The sequence below is a fragment of the Alternaria alternata genome, assembly GCF_001642055.1.
Source record: "Alternaria alternata strain SRC1lrK2f unplaced genomic scaffold CC77scaffold_2, whole genome shotgun sequence".
Taxonomy (NCBI): domain Eukaryota; kingdom Fungi; phylum Ascomycota; class Dothideomycetes; order Pleosporales; family Pleosporaceae; genus Alternaria; species Alternaria alternata.
In genome coordinates this window covers 698,786-722,457 of record NW_017306191.1, presented here as the reverse complement: position 1 = coordinate 722,457, position 23,672 = coordinate 698,786, and the positions used below count along the sequence as shown (strand labels likewise).

Sequence of the window (23,672 nt, the reverse complement as noted above, 5' to 3'; positions counted from 1 at the left end):
CATCTGCTTTTCTTTTCTCTAGCCTACAGCTTGACATCGCGCTATCGGTAGTATATTCCATGCTTTGCAACCTACTCACGAAGCTAGGCGTGTCTTGCTCATCATAATGACAGCTAACCTTCATAGCCGAGCTGTTTGCTCGTCGTTTTAGAGATACTCAAGTGGCGATTGGTTCGATGTGATATCACACTACGGTGCTAAGCTTGTCGACAACAACAAGGATTTGTGCGCAAAGCTCCTCAACGATTGCTTTTTTCAACCCCCAGGGCTGAGCCTCAATTAGATCCAATGAGGGCGAGGGATTGTTAGGACGTATTAGCCTTCTGAAAAAAGATAAGTGACTTGCCAGAGGTGGCAGTATTGTAGCAGAATGCCACAAGGTCAAAGTCTTGCATCGAGGGGATATGTGGTATGTGCACATGAACACCAAATATGAGCAATCTTTGCTGTACATGCGAACAACTGAACTTTTCTGCTGGCCATGTGGCTCTGGTTTTGTTGAGTATATTGTTCACTCCTCGACATTAGGTACCCAAGGTGAAAGAAGTTCGTCTTCCAGAAATCTTACCCAACCACACGGTAGTGGAGAGGATCTGTCACATATTGTATTAGTCTGCTTTGGAGAAGAGTGCACCATGTGTATTCATGCTATTGAGTATACTGTAACAATAGCCATTAGTTGAAGCTAGTGTGAAACCCCAATGGCAGCTGATTACAACTCCTCCTCCTCACGTGCCCAGATTTCCATTGACGAAAACTACTCGTAACCAGGTACATAATCTCTTCCGTTGGAAGTGGGCATGGTTAAACGGAAGCCCTCTCCGAACAGCCGCTCACCATCGAATACTTGCGTATAAGACTCGAGCATCCTCAGGTAATCACTTGTATGCGGGTCGGTATAAGGTCTCTCGATGTCCCAATCGTATCTGATGAGATTGACATCGCCGTGAGCTTTCTCAAGGGGGTTCCTGTTCACGAACAGAGCAGCGGGACCTTTGCCGTCTGGTGCTTCGCTTGAGAGATCTGCGACGAGTTGCTTGACTGGAACTGCCGGGTAGCTGGAGAATACAAGCGAAGATTCGTTGATTGCCAGAAACCCTTCAGGATCAGAAACGATCTTAATAGGTACTGGCAGATCCAATAGGGCTCGCCGGTCGAGCTCATCGTAAGCGGGATCTTGGGCAATGATTGTGATGGGTGTGTCAACTGGAGTGCCTTCTGCTTCGTAAATCCGTTCTAGATCTTGAGCGATAGAAGAAGCAACGATATGCTGCATTGTCGGGTTGGCTCTCCTTGGATCTGACATTTGCAGGGTTCCCAGTCCGATGCACACAATGTTCGTAATCCGTGCTGTGTGCTTCAGTCTGTTGAGGCTGTCGAACAAGATATGGCGTGGAGGAGTCCACTGCCAAAGCCTTTCGAAGTTTTGCATGCGAACCTTCTGGAGGACACGGTCGTACAAATTGGTAGTTTCTTTAGCCTTTTTACCAACCCGGACGTAGATTGGGAGCATGTCGTCGAGGCTGAAGTGGTCACCTTGCGGTGCAGACTGTGCAGTGGCAAGAAGGTGAAGTCCGTTGTAACCTAGGGAGAAATCTTGACTGCTTATGTGTTAGTATCAAAACCATGGAATTGAATGTACTTTGAAAACATATATAGTAATCTGCGTTACAGCCCTACTAGAGTACAGTATAAACCTGTAGGGTATGCTTAGACGTTCGTGTAAGTAGAGCACGAATTGGACATACCTGGGCAAGGATAGGTCTCTGGCTGGATAGACTCTTTTCGCACCATAGCAATCCGTTAACGTGATTTTCAGACCATTTCGAGCCCTGCTCAGCTGGTCTGCGGCATGGCGAAGCATGGACCGACTATAGAACGGTCGATCCCCGAGTGACTTCATGAATGCCTTGATATCCACAACTATCTGGGAACCGTTTGAAGACCCAAGACCGACATCGTAGAGCACATCTGCAAGTGGGTCGTCTATTTGGAACGGAAGTGTTTGGTTGGCTAATCCTCGGAATTGTCGTGCGTCAATAGCACATGTATCCGCCCAGATGCTAGCTGCAGGCAAAGTTGAGATATTCATTCCCGAAGATGCTAGCTGCACCCCGTAAGGGTAGGCGCCTGCCATTGTGGTGGATTTTCGTGAAGCGGATGGATATGTTGTCGAAGGAGATGCACGGAGCGATAGAAACACGTAGTCGAAGATTGAGACAGAAAGATGTGCTAACGATGCTAAGCATGCGAGACAATTCTGTGCTAGCAGAACGATGTTGATGATTGGGTAGTGTAGACTGTGAAGTGTGAGATCTGGTCGAAGATAGAAGTAAACACAGTGTGAGCTTGTGAGCAAGTGCTCTCTACTGGCACGTCGCTGCCGCTTGACCCTACGTCTTTAGGTAGCCGGGGCGATACAGCCACAAGAGAAAGGCGCGTTGAGGTAGTTTGAGGAGTGCAACTGCTAGTGACGCGTTTGCAGTAGTACGAGCACGAAAAAGCTCATTCTGATAGGCTGCACTCATTACTTGTAACTGGTCCTAAAGCTGAAGCCGAATGCTATGCGTCGAAACATCGAGAGATGTATCCCGAATTGCACGAATCGTCTCGTTGACAGAAATTGGTGATGTCTTGCTCCACTAGGTCGCTGCGGATGCTACGAGCATGTTGCCTGTCTACCGATATTCAGTGCTCAGATGCAGCAATTGGGTTTTGGATGACTGTCTTCCGTTACTAGTATATAGCGCTCATGATCTTATCAAGACTGTGGGCAATTTGCTACCGCTATTGACAATGAATAAGGGGCACCTAGGTATCGAACATGTTCTGATATGCTGGTAACATCAAGCCTCACGGATACATGCAGGCCGTGTATTTTCATCAAAATAGCATAGACGGTCTCTTGTGTGTAGTCGCTTGACTGCTGCGTGTGGATCTTTTTCCATTTGCGCTCTCTTCGTCGTTGGAGTGTTGGCAATTTACACTCTGTCTTTCGGGCTTTGGAATGTATCTTGAGATGCGCCGTTTGTTAGAGATCGGTCTGGTTTCCCGTAGGGGCGGTGGTTGCTAATCTCGGCTACAGGTACTTGGTTGGTAAGTCTCCAAATCCTTTTGTTGAGAATTCCATACGCTAACATGGCTAGTGTTTGCGTGCCTTGGGCAGTAGCCATATACCGAGACTAGACGAGTACTGCCCGAGGCATATGGAGACGGCATTGCGGTACAGCGAACAGACGCAACAGACGCGCAGGAGTCTGAAGGATGAGACGCGTGCGATACTGGCGTAGAGGTTTCGGACGTCGTATACCTTTTGAGTTTGTCGCATCAGAGTTGCATCGATAGTTTGCTTTGCCATGTTTCAGGATGGACCAATTAGGCATGTGCAGCTGGTAAGCAGAGATACGGTGTAGGCGCAGGATGGTATATCCGGAGAGAACAGCAGCCCTGCAGGGAGCCGATGGGGACTAGGGCGGGCAAAACGAAAAACGTGCAGTCAAGCGGCGCTTTGACCCGTGGGTGAAATAATAATTTAGTCCAGCGCGCGAATATACAAGACGGCCCCTCGACGCTCCCTCCCCTGTGTCCTCGCACCTTTTTTCAGTTTTCTTGTATTGTATAGACTCTCCACTCTTCCGTTGGGGCGTCTCTACATTCACACGTTTGATACCCGGGTTTCTTCACCCTCTCGCGCTGTTGGGCACCACTCACGCTTCAGCCGCCGCGAACAAGGCGATACCTATCGATAAGGAGCCCCTCCAAAAAAGAAATCCCTCGTCGCGGATTTCACAGCCAGCACAGCACCCAGGCACAGCAGGCTTCTCTCGCAGATGCCGCACTCTGAGTCGCCGCCCATGGCTCCTGCTATCGTCGTCGACAAGGCCAGCGCCGCCCCCGCGCCCTCGCAGGAGGATGTCAGCGCCTTTATCAGCAGCATCGTCACGGCCAAGACGTCGCACGCCTCCGTCGACGCCGCCTACGCCCTCACCACCCTCCTCCAGAACTCGGTCGGCTTCCGTGGCCTGACTGGCTATGGCATACTCGAGGAGATCAAGAAGTCAGCCGCCAACAAGAAGGACGCCGTGAGGAGAGAGGGTGCCATGAACGCCCTTGGTGCCTTCTTCGAGCGTCTCCCACGCACACAACGCCTGACCGAGGTTATCTTCCTCGTCCAGGACGCGGCGCTAGTCCCGCTCGCCCTCGACTTGCTGGCAGACAAGACTGCCTCCGTCAAGGAGTCGGCCAAGTACGCCCTTGACTCGCTTTTCGAGAACCTCAGTGCCGAGGCCAAGATCTGGGGTCTCTTGCCTGTGCTGACACAGTACCTGGGCAAGAAGTCCGGAAAGTGGCAAGGTGCTGCTTTCGCCTATGAGCTCATCGGCCGCATGGCCGACAAGGCCAAGATGGGCATGGAGAGCCTCGAGGTGGAGAAGGAGAAGGATGTTCTCCGTGACGCCATGGGCAAGAAGCTCGAGGGTCTCATCCCCATTGTCGAAGCCGGCATGCACGACCTCAAGTCCGAGGTAAGATACCACACGCACTCTTGAAAGGGAAGCTTGCTAACTCTGAACAGGTCGCCAAACAGTCCGTCAAGACGATGAACAGCCTCACCACCCTCATCCAGAACGACGATATCGCGCCCCGGATACCCTTCCTTGTCAAGGCTATCGAGGACCCCTCCACACAGAGTCTGCAGAAGGCTATCCACGCTCTCTCCCAGACTACCTTCGTCGCTATCGTCACATCTCCCGTTCTTGCTATGGTCACACCCCTGCTTGAGCGCTCCCTGAACACCCCCACCACATCTCAGGAGGTCACTCGCCAGACCGTTGTCGTAGTTGAGAACTTGACCAAGCTCGTCCACGACCCCATTGAGGCTCGCGCCTTTTTGCCCAAGCTCCGCCCAGGTGTCAAGGCCGTTAAGGACCGCGCTTCCCTGCCCGAAGTCCGTGAGATCGGTCAGCGCGCGCTGGACGTTATTGAGAAGGCCATGGCCGACCCAGACCACAACATCGACAGCGGCGCCATCGCCAGGGTACAGCCATCAGAAGTCCAAAGCGTCATTGAGAAGCAGCTCAGCGCTACTGCCAAGGTGCTCGACTTCCCTGGAGACGCCGAGGTTTTGGCTGTCACTAAGCGCTACATCTCTGAAATGATTGCGGAAGTTGTCCACCAGCGGGAGCTTCAGCGCATCCCAAAGCTCGTTGGACCCTACTTGGAGCCTCTGGTCAACGCTGGAGACGCCGACAAGGTCGCAGAGGCCGTGCACCAGTTCTACGTGGACGAAGACCACCGCAAGTTTGGCCAGCCCGTCAAGGAGGACGATGGCGAGGTCGAGATTGTCAACGCCGTATTCTCCCTCGGTTACGGTGGTATGTTGCTCCTCTCGCACACCAATCTTCGCCTGCTCAAGGGTCACCGCTATGGTCTCTGTGGCCGTAACGGTGCTGGAAAGTCTACACTCATGCGCAGCATTGCGAGCGGCAAGCTCGAAGGTTTCCCTCCTCAAGACGAAGTCAAGACCTGCTTTGTCGAGCACAACCAAGGAGAGGATGCCGATCTCTCCATTCTCGAGTACATCGTCCGCGACCCGCGCTTCGCGGACGAGAGCAGGGAACGTATCGAAGAAGTTCTCGAGGAGGTCGGTTTCACCGCTGGCCCCGAAGGCAGGCAGTCCCACAAGGTCGGCTCTCTATCTGGTGGATGGAAGATGAAGCTCGCTTTGGCGCGTGCTATGCTTATGCGCGCCGACGTGCTTCTTCTCGACGAACCCACCAACCACTTGGATGTTGCCAACGTTGCCTGGCTCGGAAAGTACCTCAAGTCTCACACCGAGATTACTAGCTTGATCGTCTCTCACGACTCCGGTTTCCTTGACGAGGTCTGCACAGACATCTACCACTACGAGCAAAAGAAGCTGGTTTGCTACAAGGGTAACCTTGCCGATTTCGTTCGACAGAAGCCTGAAGCCAAGAGCTACTACACTCTCTCGGCTACCCAGGTGCAGTTCAAGTTCCCTCCTCCCGGTATTCTTACTGGTGTCAAGTCGAACACTCGCTCTATCCTGCGTATGACCAACTGCTCCTACACGTACCCTGGCGCTTCCAAGCCATCGCTTGTTGATGCTTCTTGCAATTTGTCTCTTTCGTCTCGAGTTGCCATTATTGGCGCCAACGGTGCTGGTAAATCTACTCTCATTAAGATGCTTACTGGCGAGACTATTCCTCAAGAGGGTACCGTCGAGAAGCACCCCAACTTGCGTATCGGTTACATCAAGCAGCACGCTCTCGAGCACGTCGAGATGCACATGGAGAAGACGCCCAACCAATATCTCCAATGGCGATACGCCAACGGTGATGACCGTGAGGTGCTCATGAAGCAGACACGTGTGCTCACTGAGGAAGACAAGAAGCAGATGGAAACTCCCATCGATCTGGGCGACGGCAAGGGCCCCCGCAAGATTGAGGCGCTCATTGGTCGTTCCAAGTACAAGAAGACCTTCCAGTACGAAGTCAAATGGCTGCACATGCTGCCCAAGTTCAACACGCACATCTCGCGTGAGACTCTCATTGAGAAGGGTTTCAGCAAGCTTGTGCAGGAGTTCGACGATCACGAGTCCTCCCGTGAGGGTCTCGGTTACCGTGTCCTCGAGCCCAAGGTCATCTCCAAGCACTTTGAAGATCTCGGCATGGACCCCGAGATTGCGAACCACAACGAGATCTCTGGTCTTTCCGGAGGACAGAAGGTCAAGGTTGTGCTTGCCGGTGCCATGTGGAACAACCCGCATCTCCTCGTTCTCGACGAACCCACCAACTTCTTGGACCGCGACTCGCTCGGTGGTCTCGCTGTTGCCATTCGTGACTACAAGGGTGGTGTCATCATGATTTCGCATAACGAAGAATTCGTTGGTGCTCTCTGCCCCGAGCAGTGGCACGTCGCCGACGGTCGCGTAACTCACAAGGGTCACCTTGCCGTCAACATGGACCGTTTCGAAGACTCGCGCCCTGGATCCAGCAACGTTAGCAGTAACGTCAGCTCCGCTGCGCCGTCAACAACTGGTACCCCAGTCATGAGTGACGCCGAGGGTAACAAAGATGACATGAAGTTCAGGTCAAGGAAGAAGAAGAAGATGACCAAGAAGGAACTCAAGGACAGGGAGGTCAGGCGTAGATTGAGGTACATCGACTGGTTGAACAGTCCCAAGGTATGTTTTCTCTTTTCCATTATTGTCAACATCATGAACGGTTTGCTAACTGTTTGACCAGGGTACACCTCAACCACCCAACACTGATGACGAGGCCGAGTGAGTGTCTTTACGGCTGTTTCGGATTACGATCGCGTTATGATATCTTAGACCATGCAGATTTGCATTGCTCGGCGTTTTATAGAGGCTTGGATGACTGATTGCGTTTGCATCAAGCGATAGATTATGACTTCTTCGCCTAGCTGCATCCTTATGATGAATCAAAAAGCATTTCTTCTTCTTCAAAAAACTACAGTGCTCCTTCCACTCCTGCCTGTAACTCTCTATATATACTTTTGTGTCTGATATGGTGTGCCGCATGAGTGCTCGTGCTACATGATACGTTCCTGGAATGTAGAGGTCCTTGACGCGCTAACCCGGTGTAGCGGATCGTACAAACGTGACTGCATTCCACGAGGAGGACTATTATGCTGAGCTGTACTTCTCCACCTTGTATCTGAGGGTATAGATGCGCACCGCACAGCTGTTTGCACCCTTATCACCATGCTGCCATTCGGCTTGAATTGTTTTCCGATTGTTCGTTGCTTAGTATCTCACTTCATACAGACTGTTAGCCCACGAAATGATCTGGCACCTTCACTGGTTCATCCAGGCGGCGGTCAAAATGCTGGTCGGGAGCACGGATAGTGTGCATGTAACTCCTTCCACCTTCACTACCTCTCTAATTTCAATCTCAATCTCACCGCTCCGCGCCGACCAAACACTCTCTCCACAGCTTGGACCCTGAATTGCCCAGGTGAGTATCGTCCACCAGCTTCTGCCTAGTGGTGTAGCAAACAAACGCTCCCACCTGTGGTAGTTATAAGCCTGCGGTTCTTCGACCTCTCTTCTTCTTCCTCCTCCTCACCTTTCTCCTCTACCCTTCTCGACGATCAACCACTTCAACATTATATCACACACAACGACATCATCGACGACTGAAACACCGCTTCCATGAAGCTCCTCCTCCTTGCCCTCCTCGGCCTGGTGGCGCTTGTCGCTGCCTCGCCAGTCGAGACCACCGCCATTACGGTCCCCAAGTACAAGAACAACGGTATCCACTCGTAAGCTACCTCACTTTCTCTGAATTGCTCATGAAGCAGTCTACTAACCTTCAACAGTTACAAGTGTGATAGCAACACGAACGTCCTCTCTTGTGTTTCTTCTGGCACCTGCTCTTTCGTCGAACACTGCTCGACCAAGTGCTTCGCGGATCACCAAGGCGCTGGCTGCATTGGCTCCTCAACCGTTGCTATCGAGGCATCCGAGAAGCGCGACACCGAGACCGAGGTCAACGCCGAGGCAAAGAAGACATACGAGTGCTCGAATGGTTAGTTTTACCACACGAATGGTATATGAGACATCTACTGACTTCGTATACCCATATTTAGACCACACCGGTGTCTTGGTCTGCCAGTATGGCTTCTGCCAGACCGATCGCTACTGCAAGAAGGGTACCAAGTGCCATGATAAGTGTTCTTGCTGTAGGAACATGGACGTCCTTGAGCGAGACATCGGTGACGTGGACACAACCAAGGTTAGTTTACAGTCTGAGGATATTCTTACTTCACTTCCTTCTATCACTTCTTCCCCCATCGTCCCAGCCACCACGTATGGCTATTGTAAGCAGACTCAAGCGGGAGTTCAATCTTGTCGAGAGAACAACTCCATGATTGTGGTCTGCGACATTGCCGATTACATGTGGAGGTCGGTTGGCAAGTGTCCTGGTGGCGATGGGTGCTGCGAGGCTCGACCAGACAACGCAAATGCCGTTCAGTGCAAATGCTAGACTGACACAAGCTTTCTTGGAGTGCCCTTGTTCTACGTTGTCCCTGAGCTCAACGAGATCTGAAGATAGTCAATATATGACCTGACTACTCGGACTCGCGATGCTCTTGCCTCACTTCTCCTCTCTATTTTCTTGCCTATCTGCACTATCATCCTCAACGGCTGTACACTGCTAACAGGGTTTCGTGGATTGCACAGCCCGAATCCGACGACGACTTCCATGCTCTGCCAGTCACCACGTCCGATACGCTGGTCTCGCGTGGCAACTGTGTACCTGGCACCTATTCCTGCGCGCAGAATAGTCCCTGGATCGTGGTCTGCGATTACAAAGGTACCTACCAGTACTCTTCCGATTGTGGCGAAACAGATTGCATCACGGACAACGTCGTCGCTCATTGCTGGAACCCGGGCGAGGAGTGGAAGACCTATGCCAACTTGGCCTCGCGTGCCGACCACCCACCCCAGAACGGTAAGAGATACCCTTGAACAATCTACATGTGAGACACCTACTGACTTGGTATGCCCCCATTTAGGTCCATGTGTACCTGGCACATACGGCTGCGTGCTGAATCCTTCCACCAATACCCCATGGGTCACCGTCTGCGGCTGGAACCAAAAGTTACAGTACTCGTCTGATTGCGGTGATCAGAACTGTCTCGCGAGGGAGGACGGTGTCGCTCATTGCTGGAACAAAGGAGATCAGTGGAACACAAATTCTGCCTCAGTCTCTCGCCGCGATGAACCAGAACAAGTCTCACCAGACCTGACTCTGTCTGGCAACTGTTCACCTGGATCCTACGCTTGCGGCTGGCGCAACGGCACGCAGACCAGCTGGGTCATCACGTGTGACCAGTCTGGAAACTGGGTGTGGTCATCCGACTGCGGCCGTGGTATGGAATGCGACTACGCCAATGGTGACGCGCACTGTGTTCCCCAGAAGTCCACCATTGGAGCTCGTGAGGAACTGTCCGAAGTTCCAGCAGACTTGGCTCCAACAGCATCTTGCCGTCCTGGTGAATTTGGCTGCGCGTGGAGCAAAGACACGATGACGGATTGGACCATTGTTTGCGATCAGTCCGGAAAACATTGGTTGTGGTCCTCTGACTGTGGTCAAGGCATGAAGTGCGAATGGGGTGGTGGCGTTGCACACTGCGTGCTTAACAAGGTTCTCTTCGTAGCTTGAGAGGCATTTCGGAGCCTTAATCCCTCAGCAAAGGCCTGAGAGGAGCAAAGAACCTGGGGATGAGAGGACGAGAGTGGTTGGTGTCGATTTCAAAAGCATGAAGGGTTTAGATGATGGTTGGCAGTAGAGCTTCACGCCTGCTTAACAACTCCTTCTTGAAGAGTATTCAGTAATGAACAAGATGCTCCTGCTTTGATTATGTTTTCCATCTTATCGCATGGTGAGGTTCGTCGAGCATGTGCGACTGACAATTCCAGCCAACAAAATGGTATTGAACGACCGAAGCCTGTCGAAGCAGTACCCAATGAGCGCGATACGCAGTGGACAGGAGGATTGACGATGATGTCGCGAGGCAGAAGAAGTAAGCGATCGATCGAGTACGATGTTGCTAATAGTTGGTGGCGCTAAGCATCTTATGCCGCGGGATCTGAAGCTTAGCAGAGCTGCACAACATCGACCAGCCTGCGAGCTACAGTAATCGCTACACGTTTTTGAAGTAACGATAAGGAAAAGATGCGCAGACGCATCTATCAACACCAAACATGAATGGGAAATTCTAGAGCAAAGCCGATGGGAGCCATTTCTGACAAGGGGCCCTTGGAAAACAGGTGGGGCGTACCCAGAACCTAGTCTAAGATCGATATCGCGTCCCTGCATACACTCGTCATAGGTCGAAAAACAACCCTTGGATCTTCCCGTACGTGCTTCCAGCTGACCAAGAAGCATGCAAAGTAGCGTCAAACGCCTACCGCTGTTCTGGCTTGCGAAATGCTGAAGATCTAGACTTTCCCCCTCGTCAGCTTCTCCTTCACTCTACACGACCTCTGCGAGCTTTTCTTTTTGCCAATTGAACTTTCGCAGCCTCGTATTCGCCGCCAGGCACCAGTCACGATGTCGTTCATCGTCGAACATGCGAAACAGGCCGTCACCGACAAACAAACAAATGTCGTCATCTTTTCGGCCACGGCTATCGCCCTCTATGGCTACGATCAGGGTATGATGTCCCTCATCAATACGAACAATGACTACCTCGCCACCATGGGTCTCGAGGAAGAGTCACCAGTTGTGGGTGTTATCGTGGCTGTCTATTACCTCGGTTGTGCGGTTGGCGCTGTACTCTTCTCCATGCTCGCTGATAAGCTGGGAAGGAAAAGGAGTATCTTCGCTAGTCTGGCGACGGCGAGTTTAGGTAACTTGATCATGTTCGTGGCTGGAATGGGCATGTTAGGCAAGAGCACGGAGATCGCATTGGGTGTCATGCTAGCCGGACGAGTAGTTATGGGATTGGGTGTTGGAGGTATCGACGCAGTCATTCCAACTTACTCTTCCGAGTTGAGCTCAGACGACTCTCGTGGCAAAGCGCTGGCCCAGGAATTCCAGTCCAACATCTTTGGTCTCGTCATGGCTTTCGGTATCAACTTGCTCGTCACTATTCTTCTCGGCAAGCAGAATCAATGGGCTTGGCGCATTCCCATCATCGTCATGCAGGTCTACCCTGTTCTGCTCATGGCTGTTGTTGAACGCCTTCCAGAATCTCCGCGCTGGTTCATCTTCCATGACCGCCAAGAAGATGCGAAGAACGCGCTAAACGATATCTATGGAGATGAAGGAAAGGAGAAGCTTGATGAGCTGCTCGAACAGCATGAGAAGGAGAAGGATGTGAAGGTTGGATATTTGGATATGCTCACACCCGGGCACGAGCAATTCCATCCTACTATGGTCACAGTCATGTGCCAAGTCAACCAAGCTCTCACAGGATATGGCGCAGTCAGTGTATATGGGCCGCAGATTTTTGAGGTAAGTGAACACGGTTACGAGGGTATCGCGTATTGAAGCAATGCTAACCATTGAGAACAGCTCCTTGGCTTCTCCGTCCGCAACTCCGAGTATCTTACTCTTGGAAACTACACATCCTACTTCTTCCTCATGACGCTCGCTTGGCTTCTAATCGATGCTCTTGGCCGGCGCCAACTTATGATCCAAGGTTCTATCGTCTTATCCTCTTCGTTCGCACTTCTTGCTGTCTTTGGTGGTCTAGCAGCCAAGTCTGACTCCATTGATATTCCCGTTATCATCCCTGGAATCATCGGCACTGTCATCTTATTTGTAGCCACCGGCGCATTCGGAATTGGTTGGCTCTCAACCGTCTGGCTTTTCCCCACAGAAGTTTTCCCGACCACCGCACGTGCTCAAGGTACTGCTATCTCCGTCATCATCTGGGGTCTCGCAAACTTTGCCATCACATTCCTTACGCCCGTCCTGTTCAACAACCTTGACTACTTCATTTTCCTCGTCTTCGCTGCGACCAATGCCTTCGCCGGTCTGTGGACATACTTCTATCTTCCGGAGACTGGTGGAAGGACTTTCGACGAGAACATGGACTTCTTCAAAGAGGCTGGTGAGACCGGAACCTGGAGGGTCGGAAAGGTGCGCAAGGGCGAGTGGAAGAAGATGCTGTACGATGATCCTGAGGGAGAGGGTAATGTAGATGCAGAACGCGTACCGCTGTTGCAGAGGGTGGGGGACCAAGTTCCTAGTGTAGAACAGTCTCGAGAGCCGAGCCGGCAACGAGAGGAGTAAGAAGAGAGAACCGTCCCTTCTATATCGCGGACAAGTCTCGGCTCCGCGGTATTGTAAAAGTAGCGAAAAAGGTAAGCCTCGTCAGTCGATTACTTGCTGAGCCCTGCGCTGACCTCTTCACAAGCAACTATCCTATCCAATTAGCACTAGAATGAATAACAACATCATCACAAAAGAGATTCATGGAACCTTGGTATGTTGAAAACTAGAATATACCCGGTTGACGTTCGACCGTTGCCCCACAAACCAATATACATGATATAGCCATCCTGGTCGCGGAGAATACCCGGCATCTACATGACCCAAGTACCGACCACGAGCCACGACCATTATATTGAAAGCGATCAAGACCCTAGACACCATCGTCATAACTTTGCATGCAATTAGTTTGCCATGAGCTTAACAGATCCCGAGGTCTGCATGCCTTCTGTTCATAAACTAAGTGGCATCCGTAGGGTGTGTGCAACAAACCACGTTTTATGCTAACCTCCATAATGCGTTCATTGAAGCATATTCTTGCGCTGTGCGTCTTTGCAACGCATGCTGCGATCTGTGCGACAGCACAAAGAACAGGCGCACCATCAGACTCCCCCCAAGACTCCGATATCTATCAATCCTCTTACCTCGGCGGTGAACACAACATCGATCCCTCAGACCTCTCACAATTTACACAAATCTGGAATGCATCCTTCAATGCAGACGAAAAGGTAGCTTCGACTGCTTTCTGTGTCTCATTCGTCATCCTCACTAACATACACGGAGCACTGGGCGCGTCCCCTTGTACATACCCTCTCTTCTACGGGTCGTCAAATTGTCTTCACGGCCTCAACCGAAAACCGCATCAGAACCTTCGATGCAGAAACCGGCCAGCTACTGAATGAACGCCAAGTTGCTCCACCATGGCCAATGGATCAAGCCTTCTGTACAACGCACGTTAGCAAGACACTAGGTATAATGGGTACACCAGTAATCTACCGCGAAGATGGCAACGAAATCGCATTCTTCTATGTCAAGAGCTACATTGAAGACTACAGAGAACCAGGTGGGGCGTATCCTCCTTTGAACTCAGTGTATTATCTCTACGGCGTTTATCTCGATACGCTACAGGATTTGTACAAGTACCCTATGATCATCGATGGCCAACCGTCCGACAACGATATGCGCAAGACCTTCTTGGGCGGTTTGGTATTGCAGAGGCCAGCATTGCTATTACTGGGCGATGTATTATACGCGGGATTTGGCGGGCTATGCGACGCGTTCAACTACACCGGGAGCGTTGTCGCTGTTAACTTAGCAACACAGAGTACGTATACATGGACGACGCAAGCCGGAAACACGAGTCTGTATAGCGATGACTGGACGGCGTGGCATGGTGGTGGAGCGGGCGGCATTTGGCAAGCTGGAATGGGTCTTTCGTCGGATGGTAAAGACATCTTCTTCACGATTGATAATGGCGGCGGGTCAACGGCTACGACGCTTGATGTTACTCCTAAGGAGGGTCGTAAGCCTTTGGCTGTTCTTTCGGAAACGGTCGCGAGGATTACGCTCGATGAGGCGAGTGGTGCTGGCATTGAACTCGTTGATTTCTTCCGTCCGTCGGACTGGCAGACCGACTCTGGACAGGACATTGGAAGTGGGGGCCTCGCTATCCTCGATACTAGTATCTTCAAAACAATGGACGGAAAGAGGATTGGTGTTGCAACGTCGACGAATCCGAAAATGTACGTTACGGAAGTTGACAACTTAGGCGGTTATTTACAAGGGAAAGATGGCACGGACGGTATTCTGCAGGCTATCGCTTTGGAAGGCGAGGTCTTCGGTGCGATCGGATCCTACCCTCTCGAAGGCGGATACATTTATGTTAACCCTGGTAACACCGCCTTGTCGGCCTACGCGTTTACTCAGAACGCATCGTCGCTCTTCAGCTTCGCTGGTAAGTCCTCTGAAACAAATGGACACTGGGGCGGCGCAGGCCTTCCGACAATCACCAGCAGTAACGGCCAGTCTGGTACAGGTATCGTATGGGCAACTGATGTGCAGGCCGGGCTGAGGGCGTTCAAAGCGGTACCAGTCAATGGGACACTGGTTGAGTTGCCGTTACCAAAGGTAGAGGGTGCTGTGAAGTTTGGCAGGCCGGTTTTTGGCAATGGCCAGGTGTTTGTTGTTGATGGTCAGGGACGTTTGATCGCGTTGGGGAAGCGTCTGAAGTGACAGAGGCAGATGGAGGGAAAGTGAAAGCAATGGGAGCAGGCTGCATCCAGAGTGGTAGTGAATCCATCATCAACACAAGTAGAGTTCAAAGGTTTGATGTACGCGAATGTCCACTGTCCCTTTCACCTCGACCTTTAAATCGAGTTTAAAGTTGCTGCCTTGGCTTTCTAGGGCTTATTCGCTGATCTCGGACATGTTCACGGGTCTCTCGGCCTTAAGCATTGCGGTTCCGGGCGAAACCATCAAGTCCGCAACTCCTCCCGTATCGTCTTCGTCTTATGGCTCTAGGCAACAACATAACGACCAAAATCGGCCTTTCGCAACAGTTCAAATCGCGACTTTGGTCTCGGACATACATGCGCATCTCTCAGCCACCAGTGATAACCAACGAGAGGTAGCGTGCACAGACCCCCGACCGCTGCATGATGTCGGATCTCGTTCGCTGTCCGCTGAAACTAGTCCAGTTTGAAGATTAGCGCCACCAGTCCATGTGCACAGCATGTGCATGAGGTGTTGGTGTGAGGGGGTGGTTCATGATATAAAGCTCCCCAATCTGTCGCTTTCATCACTTCCATTGTTTCAATCATTTTCGTCCATTAACACGTTGCGACTTCCATACTTTGCCATCCTTGAAGAAGCTCATTTCCTGCGACCACATCTAGACTTTGTTCAACTAAGCAAGATCCTCGGACCAATCACAGCATACGTGTTTGTGAGCAAGTACCAAAAGAGGCGTAACAAGACAAACCGATTATATAAACAAATCTTGCTTGTCCTGCCTCACTTTTGCTATCAACATTTCCGACGCGCAGAGTCTTGGAAGAAGACAAATACTCAGTATCGTCCCATCATCAGAAGATACCCAGCATCAAACCCCAACATGTCGACTACACACCTCACTATCCACGACCTGCTTCGCATAACATATACCTATGAGATGCGCGCTCTCGAAGCACAAGCACGCATGCAGCCAAGGCCGCGCTCAGATTCAGCTTGCTCGGTACGTTTCTCGCAACTTGTAGAGAACGACGAAGAGTAGAGACTAACATCATCGATGTACAGATGCCAGAAACATGTGCACATCTTTCGCCACCCACACCCTCCTCACCAGAACACGCAATCCTCGAGACCGATTTCACTCAAATGTACTGTCGCAAGAGTCGTCGCGCTTGAAGCGCTCTCCTACCCCGTTGATCATCATACGACATGTGATGGCGAGAACGCCACCACGCTATTAGACTGAACCGCGAGAACACTTTCCCGAAAACCTCAACTCCTTGTTGAGCCGAGACAGGACGACAGGCGTACATGGTCTCTGCACCAGGCACAGTTCCCACCTGGATCGTCACCACCTTCCCCACTCATGGCTAATAGCAATGTTTTGGGATGTTTGCGCGTCCGGCGCATGGAGCTTGCATGATGGGTGTATGAATCGGACCGACTGTCGGGGCGATCATTGGCCGAGCAAGGTCGGAGCTGATGTCGCGTGGGGAAGGAGAGCGGAGGATGTATGTTTTTCGCGCATGCGCTGGAAGCGCTGGAGTGGTGCGAAGTCATGAGCTGTGGTTAAGGGCTCGAGCTCGGTTGTTGGTAACACTAAATATTTGATATCGTAATCTTGCTGCGATGCAATATGCGCATTGGTTTCGGTGTAATGGTATGTCTCGGATGTTTGATGCTCGGTAAGTCCGTGGTAAAAGATGTGTGCAACCGCCTATGGTGATATAAAACTACCAAGTCAGTCACTACCCTCTACATCCCATGCAAGGTGATTCGAATCGTCTTCGTCTTAAAGACCAGTTCTCGAAACCTGAATGTTTGCACTTGCTAATGACTAAGTCTTCATCCTGCACATGTGTAGATGCAACATTCTTCGCGCCTCTAACCACAGGTACATTACCTTGCCTCATAACAAGGCCACTTGCCAGGGTGCATCTGATGAAGTCTCGCAGCCGTATCAAATGGCTGTTTTGATATATAGCACTAACACCTATATCAACAGTCGTAAGTACTCTGTCATTTTTCATATCATCTTGTAGAAGCATTGTGATACGCATGATAATCACACTCCAGAGGAGAGCCCCTTCAGCATTTCGTGGATGACACCACAAGTTTTGCTTGTGGTGATCACAATGTGCGATAAAATCTTTACGCGCAGTACATCGCATTTACCTATTCTTTAGTCCTTGCAGCAACGGAGAACCTGTGTAAACTACTGCGAGATAGTGGAAGTAGCAGCCGTGCTACTCAAGATGTGTGCTACTGAGGGCTAAGCTGCATAGCTACCCACAACATCGCAAGCTCTTCTACAAGCGCCTGGCCAGCTTGCTGGGCGTAAGATCGAAGGAGATGCAGAGTCTGGTACCATCTAGAAATTCGAACAGACTGCGGAGTTGTGGTAAGAAGGCGTGGTGGCAGAGCTTGAGAAAAGCAAAAAGGGGACAAACCAACGACAAACATTCGAACGCCAGCTGGGAGCCACACCCCCATGAATCGAACTCGGCTCCCTTGCTGAACCCTCTTTGTCGACTCATATACATCAAAGTAGCAAAAGGAAGAGCAAAAAGGTTCAGGTACCACAGATACTATACTGTGGTACCCTACATCCTCCGGGGCAGACGTAGGCACACCCCTCATTTACCTTGAACCTCTTGTCGAATTCACGTTGTAAAGAAAGACATCACTTACCTGTGAATCCAAGTGGAATCCCACTGGGCCATATTTTGTTGAGCGAGGTGACGCCCGCCGTTGATGGAATAGAGACCAACTTCGGCGTATATATACCGCAAGCTAAGAGGAGGGGTTGGTCCAACCGAATTTCGGAGTCTGAGGGGAGAGGCGGCAGCGTGGGCATTTCGCTAAGGTAGGCGACGACAAGGTTTCAAGGGGTCCAGGCGACGAGGAGCACCGATTTTGCATTGTGGCGCCTGATCCGATGCTCAGCTTCGTTGGGGTGATTGCTCTCGGAACGAGTCCTCCTCCGCGGCCATAAACTCAACCCTGTCCCATCTCCACTGATAGATCACTCTACACCAGTGTTGGGCTGACAAGGTCGTCAATGCCATGAGGAACATGCTCGAAGCACTCTCAACACAGCTTGATATGGTGTTGCATCTCATCTGGCTCGGTGGTGAGCCTTGGCGCAAGTTTGACTCGATATTGCCCCCCCTCGACAGCGACAACACCACTACAACACCAACATTGCGCAGTCGAACAACATACTAATACTCTTGAGAGCTGCAGCATCCAGCTCTCGTAATTAGAAGAGATATCATACGCGTCCAATATGACTCCATTGCGGACCTCCGGAGTGACGACAGCTTCGACGATACCCTGCGGAACACCCAGCAATGTGGCAACTGCCTCGAGCATGTCAACCAACTCCAAGAGAGTAGGGAGGAGGAAGCTACTCGATAGGTTATGCAGTCGAAGTATCGACCATCTAGCCTGCGCCTCTTGTAGACATCCAGCGCAACAGCGGACTTTCCACACCAACTCGTAAGCAACAGCCAGCTAGGAGGCAGGTACCTCTCGCGCAGAACTTTGCTGACTTCGCGAGATTGAGAATCCTCCAGGAAGTCTGTCAAAGCGCCTTGCTTACGGCAAAGCCCATCGAACGAGATCCTCGCGACCGTAAACCTCTGTCGTGGTTTTCAGCGGCCTCCTATGCGCTACATTCAAGCACAGCGATGATGACAAGCCGGCCTCCATCACGAAGGCCGAGAAAGTATCACCAACAACCGCAGCGAGATGGTCATAGTCCTCGGTGTGGGGAGCACTCGACTCAGGGCTGCCTCAAGGCCACACTCGCCACAACAAACTCCGCGGGGATTTCCAAGTCTTCTGAGAGGTAAACAAGAACACCACCATTGCGGCAGTGATTCCAGAATAAGAAGAACTGGGGCTGAACAAGACCAGAGGCATTCACACCCACCTTAGGTAAGACCGGAAAGACTGTTACCTTTCTGTCTTGGAGTGCCTCCCCAATGGCCTGCCCCCAACCAGTGCGACATGGAGCAGACGAATCTGACAGAGATGCAGAACTGTGAATACTGATAGTACTCAGGGGAAGGCATTGAACGTGCACAGCGTGGCCGCTGCCCCTTCCTCGAGGACTCAACGAGAGTCAGGCGCCCCTTCCGCACAATGCGTACTTTAGCTATGCGCCTACACAACACAATCGAGTTGAGAAGCCACGAAGCGACACGATGTCCACGACCCTCGAACTCCATCTCCCCCGGCGTCGACGGCGATACAAAAACTCCTGTTCGAGTCGAAAGATACTAGACTTTCTCGAGGATACAGCAGAGACCGGTAACACCCACGCAAGGCGCGACCAGGAGATAGAAGCCAGCCACCGAAGGTACAGGCTGCTGTTAAGTGCGCATACCATATGGCTGGGGTGATAAGGAAGACGCCGAGAGTGCTCGACACGGAAGATCTGGTATAATATGGATACCTTTGGCCGAGGAAAGAGAGGCGCGAATTCAGCCCTTAGGATACTGACGAAGTGTACGAGGTATCACTGCCTTGTCGCTACCTCCCAAGACCATGGGCAAATGGCGGAACGACTCGCTCAAGTACTGGATGTTTTGACCAGACATAAGATCTCGAGTCGTCTACGGTATCTGATGTTACACCGATTGCTGTAACTGCATCCCAACACACAGAACGCACTCCAAGCCTCGTCTGCTTCGTAGCAGTGTAGCGTTTTTGAAACATAACAGAAGACCAGTAGCGTCAAGGAGGGGTATAAGCCACTGACTATCATCGTCGACACATCTTTTGGAGCCATCTCCGCAACCGGGTGTCTACCAGTGATAACGACAGTGATACGCACCGCGATATATGCTTAGAATAACAAAACGTTACCGTTACTGGCTGGCTCATAGTCACTGGCGCTGCTAAGATGGGATCCCCAATTGGAAGCAATGCGCATACGAGTGCTCTGATTCTTAGTCGTACTCGCTGGCGCATGAGGATACTCAATCGTTAGTCAAGACCAAACCATCACCAGCGACGGCCGGTACAATCAACCAAACCTTAACAAGGTGGAGTAGAACATGTGTCCACCTCTTGTCATTTCAGAGTTGGAATGGTGGTGGCTGTAGTAGTGGCTGTAGTGATGGATGATGTCGCAACGGTGTCCCGGCGTCATTGAATCCTGTAACCATAGAACACAAGACAGTCAGATTGATTCCCATCTCGAACCGGTTTAGCTAATCCGGGACATTGAGCGTGCGAGCCCTGCTTGCTTCGAGCGAAATGCCGAACGTCGGATTGAGTCGCTGAAGTTTGCAAGGACCCTGGAATTGATTCTTCAGTCAATAGTGATCCAACGACGACAGCGAGACAGCGAGTGATATCAACCGCGGGTTTGATATTTCCATCGAAAGATAAGCCAAACACCATGTAGAAGACATCGACGCAGATAAGTTGTCGTTGCTTCCCATGCAATAGCATCAACCGTGGTATCGTCACTGTCGCATTGTCCCCTAAGAGGAGACAAGAGCTAAGTGGTGACACCTCTTTTCCGATACTTGCACCAAGGCGAAGCTGTAAGACTTCTACATGCCCACGTTGTGCCGAGCGACCGGAGTGCTTGTCGCTGTCGAAATGCAGAAAGGACTCAACCATAGCGCTGAGACACGTCCTCCAGCGGTCCACCTCCTAGAATGGCAATCTTGCGAGCATGCTGCAAGCAAGAAGCGGCATGCGTGATGCACTGTTCAACGTTTGCATCCGCTGTCAACGTCGATTGCATATAGTATGTGCGTCGCTGATGATACTTCGCTTAAGCATGATATCATCGTCGAGTCATATCGCAGAGATACCCAGACTCCTGATAGTCACTGTCGTCAACGTGGATGCCAAGGTCGTAGGCATTATAACAACCTACGCTGCGGCAACGGCTGGTCAAGAATCCGTGTCCAAGAGGGCGCATTTCAATCCTCGCGGGCTCCCAAGGCTGGATGTGACTCATTCCTTGTGACTTTCCCTCATGCACCAGCCTTGCGCTTGCTGCATAGTGCAGAGTTATCAGTCGCTAGCCTGCTTCTTCTCCTACGCGAACGCCAGTAAAGCGGATGCTGAAGCTATCCTCCGTCCTCGTTCGCCTTGTATGACATGGTGCTTAGGCATCGTGATGCAGTAGGATCGAAGGGATTGGTTGGGATTCTGGCAAATAGTGGAACGTCGACATTGTCTTGTGAGATCGAAAGGTGCTCGCAAGCGTCAGTTTGAACAAAGCTTTTGCTATCCGTGCGAAGACCGAAGTAGGAGAGGGGCTTTCAGCGCCGCCTCTCAGTAGCAATGTTGCTGGCAAGTGCCCTGTCGGCGGTCACGATGCGGTGTCTTATCTCCTGAACTTACTGGAGATTCTATGCGCGTTGTCCGATGTGCCTTTGCGAAATCTATTGTCTTCGTGGCTTCCCAAGCGCCTGCACGGGCGCGCAAGCTCTGTCCTTGTCAAAACCAGCTGTATGGCTGCCGCGTAGATCTGCAGCGATCTTCGGTCAGGAGCGTGCATCGGTGTGAGGGCCAAAGAAGTATGGGAATGCACAGCTGTACCAATCTAAGGCTGCTGTCGACCATTGCGGACCTCCGCCTAAGCTATCGGTGCTGAAGCTACGAACACTATGGAGAGTGCTGCAGACGCCTGAACACATCAGCATAACAGATGCGGTCACCAATCCTGTCGCTTTTGTGCTTATGACGCCCTTCGTCCAGGGTAAAATCTCTTATGCACAGGAGGCGCGCCTGTGTGCCTTCGGGAAGCTTCACGAAGCGCTACAATGGTGGGAGCCGTATATGCTACATCGCGCACGATCGAGCAGTGCCTGTCGGATGAGGAAGCTCTATTGAGGGGCTCTGTGGGAGGGGCTTTGTGGGTATCAGGGTCGTTGTACTTTCGTGAAGGGAGGGCGGTGGCGTTAATGTGGGGATGGATTTGTGCGGTCTCCCGCGACTAAACCTCCCACCTCAGAGCCATCAAAGAGGCTGCAGATGGTGCTGTGACACTGGAGGTCATCGTCTCTTTCGAAAACGACCATGGTGTAAGAGTGAAGATAAAGTTATGATGGCCATCGACGCCTGTCAGCCGATTGAGCATCGTCGGCTTGCGGAGCGGTCATGACAGCACGACACAAGCTGAGAGGTCGAGATGAGCATACACCTATCGAGATGCTCGCACTGCAGACAGCAGCATAAAGCAGGGGATTTGGGGTGTCTTTCGGGTGTGGTAGCAGAGGGGTCGGTCGGGAGGCGAGCAGCGTTGCGACGAAGGGGGGCAGGTAGCGTCGGCGAGCCTTCCCGCCTCCAACACCGAAAAGCTTCCAACGACGGCTCAGGAAGGAAGCTACGAACGAATACAAACCAACAACATACGCAGCATCACGCAACCCATTGCCCCGCAGTAGATGCGATACATGTTATTCTCTTCGATGGATACGCATCCAAAAATACCATGTGCACTAAGTCGAGAGAACAAGCAGGATGGGTATGAAGTATTGGGCTCGTTATTCATTTCCATGTTCTTCATGTTGCCCAGGGTCCAGCAAAGGGAGCCCCCAGAAGCTCCGTCCTGCCAATGTGGGATATATAGTGGCCAAGCTCTCCAAATCGTCCATCCAACGCCAGGCTTGCAAGACAATCAATGGCCAGTACTGTACAAAAAGAATGGGCAACATCAGAAGGGCCAGTCCATCACCAACAGAAATGAGACCAGATCGAGCACTGGTCGCTAGAAAACAGCCACAGCAGATTTGTTTCTCTGGTATCTCAAACTTCCTTCTTTCGAAGAGAGTACGACGGTTCTGCTTCTGCTAGCCGCATAATGTCTCCTCTACAAGCGATCTCGTTGATCTCGACGCTCATGGCTTCGCATACTGCTGTGTCCACTCCTGAGCTGTCTGAATAGCTTGTGCCTGGTTCTCCTTCCATGCCTGCGCAACGTCGTTCGCGAGGGGGTCGTCCGGGTTGGGCGCGCCCAAGAGAGCCTGGATAGACAGTAGGATGGTACGGATCTGGAGCGCGGGCGACCAGTTGCCTAAACTAATCAGCTGGGTCGCTAAAGTGCAAGATAAGGGTGGACATACTCTTCAAGACGTCCAGGCAGATGCGCCCCAGACGGTCGATGTTTGGGTGGTAGATCTTGGTGAGAAAGCGGACCTTGGGTGGGGTCATGGGGTAGTCGTCTGGGAGGAAGAGTTCAAGCTTGAAAACGCCGCCTATCAGGCTTGTCAGCAAAGGTCTGAGGACTTCCATGTGTGAGAACATGCCTTCATAAGGAGACTGGCTGGGGCCGTCGATGGTGACATCGAAGTACCGGAGGTTGTCATCGTGGGGTGTCGCGCTGATGCCTTGCACACTGTACCGCCGTCTGGATTAGCAACGCCACACACGTTCGTCTAGAAGACATGCTCACGGCTCGTTGACCAGGCGCTCGGTCTCCTTGATGATTCGCTTGGGCAGCGCCATAACTGAAGGTGGGGCAGGACTCGTCGATGGTAGCAAAGGGGTGGTTACGGAGGATGCTGTCCACGTGTGGAAATCTGCGATCGTCGTCGGGGCTGGGCTGGAAGATGCGGTGTTCTTTCTCTGGGTAGGAAGGTGCGAGGCTCTATCTTCTCATGACGAGGTTTGATCTTGCGTAATCGGTCGGGCATC

General features: G+C 51.7%; 7 protein-coding genes across 7 annotated transcripts; 5 read left to right on the top strand and 2 right to left on the bottom strand.

The window, feature by feature from the left end:
- Positions 1 to 564: 564 nt before the first annotated feature.
- CC77DRAFT_1004846 (hypothetical protein) lies at positions 565 to 2,137 on the bottom strand (the record flags this gene model as incomplete). The annotated part of the gene is made up of 3 exons (XM_018523307.1): positions 565 to 593; positions 838 to 1,601; positions 1,749 to 2,137. 3 exons carry the CDS (start codon positions 2,135 to 2,137, stop codon positions 565 to 567), a joined length of 1,182 nt encoding a protein of 393 aa, XP_018390619.1.
- A 1,393-nt stretch (positions 2,138 to 3,530) lies between these two features.
- On the top strand, positions 3,531 to 7,505 carry CC77DRAFT_1016182 (hypothetical protein). The gene is made up of 3 exons (XM_018524168.1): positions 3,531 to 4,523; positions 4,574 to 7,204; positions 7,266 to 7,505. Exons 1-3 carry the CDS (start codon positions 3,855 to 3,857, stop codon positions 7,305 to 7,307), a joined length of 3,342 nt encoding a protein of 1,113 aa, XP_018390618.1. The 5' UTR covers positions 3,531 to 3,854; the 3' UTR covers positions 7,308 to 7,505.
- Positions 7,506 to 8,069: 564 nt separating this feature from the next.
- On the top strand, positions 8,070 to 10,214 carry CC77DRAFT_1090768 (hypothetical protein; the record flags this gene model as incomplete). Its single annotated transcript, XM_018529534.1, has 5 exons — positions 8,070 to 8,307; positions 8,365 to 8,573; positions 8,635 to 8,780; positions 9,230 to 9,500; positions 9,565 to 10,214. The coding sequence occupies exons 1-5, from the start codon at positions 8,198 to 8,200 to the stop codon at positions 10,212 to 10,214; spliced, it is 1,386 nt and encodes a 461-aa protein (XP_018390617.1). The 5' UTR covers positions 8,070 to 8,197.
- A 698-nt stretch (positions 10,215 to 10,912) lies between these two features.
- On the top strand, positions 10,913 to 13,137 carry CC77DRAFT_1016180 (general substrate transporter). The gene is made up of 3 exons (XM_018524167.1): positions 10,913 to 12,011; positions 12,072 to 12,865; positions 12,919 to 13,137. Exons 1-2 carry the CDS (start codon positions 11,106 to 11,108, stop codon positions 12,792 to 12,794), a joined length of 1,629 nt encoding a protein of 542 aa, XP_018390616.1. The 5' UTR covers positions 10,913 to 11,105; the 3' UTR covers positions 12,795 to 12,865; positions 12,919 to 13,137.
- Positions 13,138 to 13,288: 151 nt separating this feature from the next.
- CC77DRAFT_980262 (hypothetical protein) lies at positions 13,289 to 15,156 on the top strand (the record flags this gene model as incomplete). Its single annotated transcript, XM_018536054.1, has 2 exons — positions 13,289 to 13,501; positions 13,557 to 15,156. The coding sequence occupies 2 exons, from the start codon at positions 13,289 to 13,291 to the stop codon at positions 15,003 to 15,005; spliced, it is 1,662 nt and encodes a 553-aa protein (XP_018390615.1). The 3' UTR covers positions 15,006 to 15,156.
- Positions 15,157 to 15,885: 729 nt separating this feature from the next.
- CC77DRAFT_1056989 (hypothetical protein) lies at positions 15,886 to 16,178 on the top strand (the record flags this gene model as incomplete). The annotated part of the gene is made up of 2 exons (XM_018527967.1): positions 15,886 to 16,005; positions 16,068 to 16,178. 2 exons carry the CDS (start codon positions 15,886 to 15,888, stop codon positions 16,176 to 16,178), a joined length of 231 nt encoding a protein of 76 aa, XP_018390614.1.
- A 6,698-nt stretch (positions 16,179 to 22,876) lies between these two features.
- On the bottom strand, positions 22,877 to 23,483 carry CC77DRAFT_926000 (ubiquitin-conjugating enzyme; the record flags this gene model as incomplete). The annotated part of the gene is made up of 4 exons (XM_018533892.1): positions 22,877 to 23,052; positions 23,102 to 23,241; positions 23,281 to 23,373; positions 23,431 to 23,483. The coding sequence occupies 4 exons, from the start codon at positions 23,481 to 23,483 to the stop codon at positions 22,877 to 22,879; spliced, it is 462 nt and encodes a 153-aa protein (XP_018390613.1).
- Between the last annotated feature and the right edge of the window lie 189 nt (positions 23,484 to 23,672).

Excerpts from the sequence above, each read along its gene's own strand:
- CC77DRAFT_1016182 (XM_018524168.1), top strand. The coding sequence starts at position 3,855 with ATGGCTCCTGCTATCGTCGTCGACAAGGCCAGCGCCGCCCCCGCGCCC. Across the intron at positions 4,524-4,573 it reads TGCACGACCTCAAGTCCGAG|GTCGCCAAACAGTCCGTCAA; the intron begins GTAAGATACCAC and ends AACTCTGAACAG. Across the intron at positions 7,205-7,265 it reads ACTGGTTGAACAGTCCCAAG|GGTACACCTCAACCACCCAA; the intron begins GTATGTTTTCTC and ends CTGTTTGACCAG.
- CC77DRAFT_1016180 (XM_018524167.1), top strand. The coding sequence starts at position 11,106 with ATGTCGTTCATCGTCGAACATGCGAAACAGGCCGTCACCGACAAACAA. Across the intron at positions 12,012-12,071 it reads ATGGGCCGCAGATTTTTGAG|CTCCTTGGCTTCTCCGTCCG; the intron begins GTAAGTGAACAC and ends CATTGAGAACAG.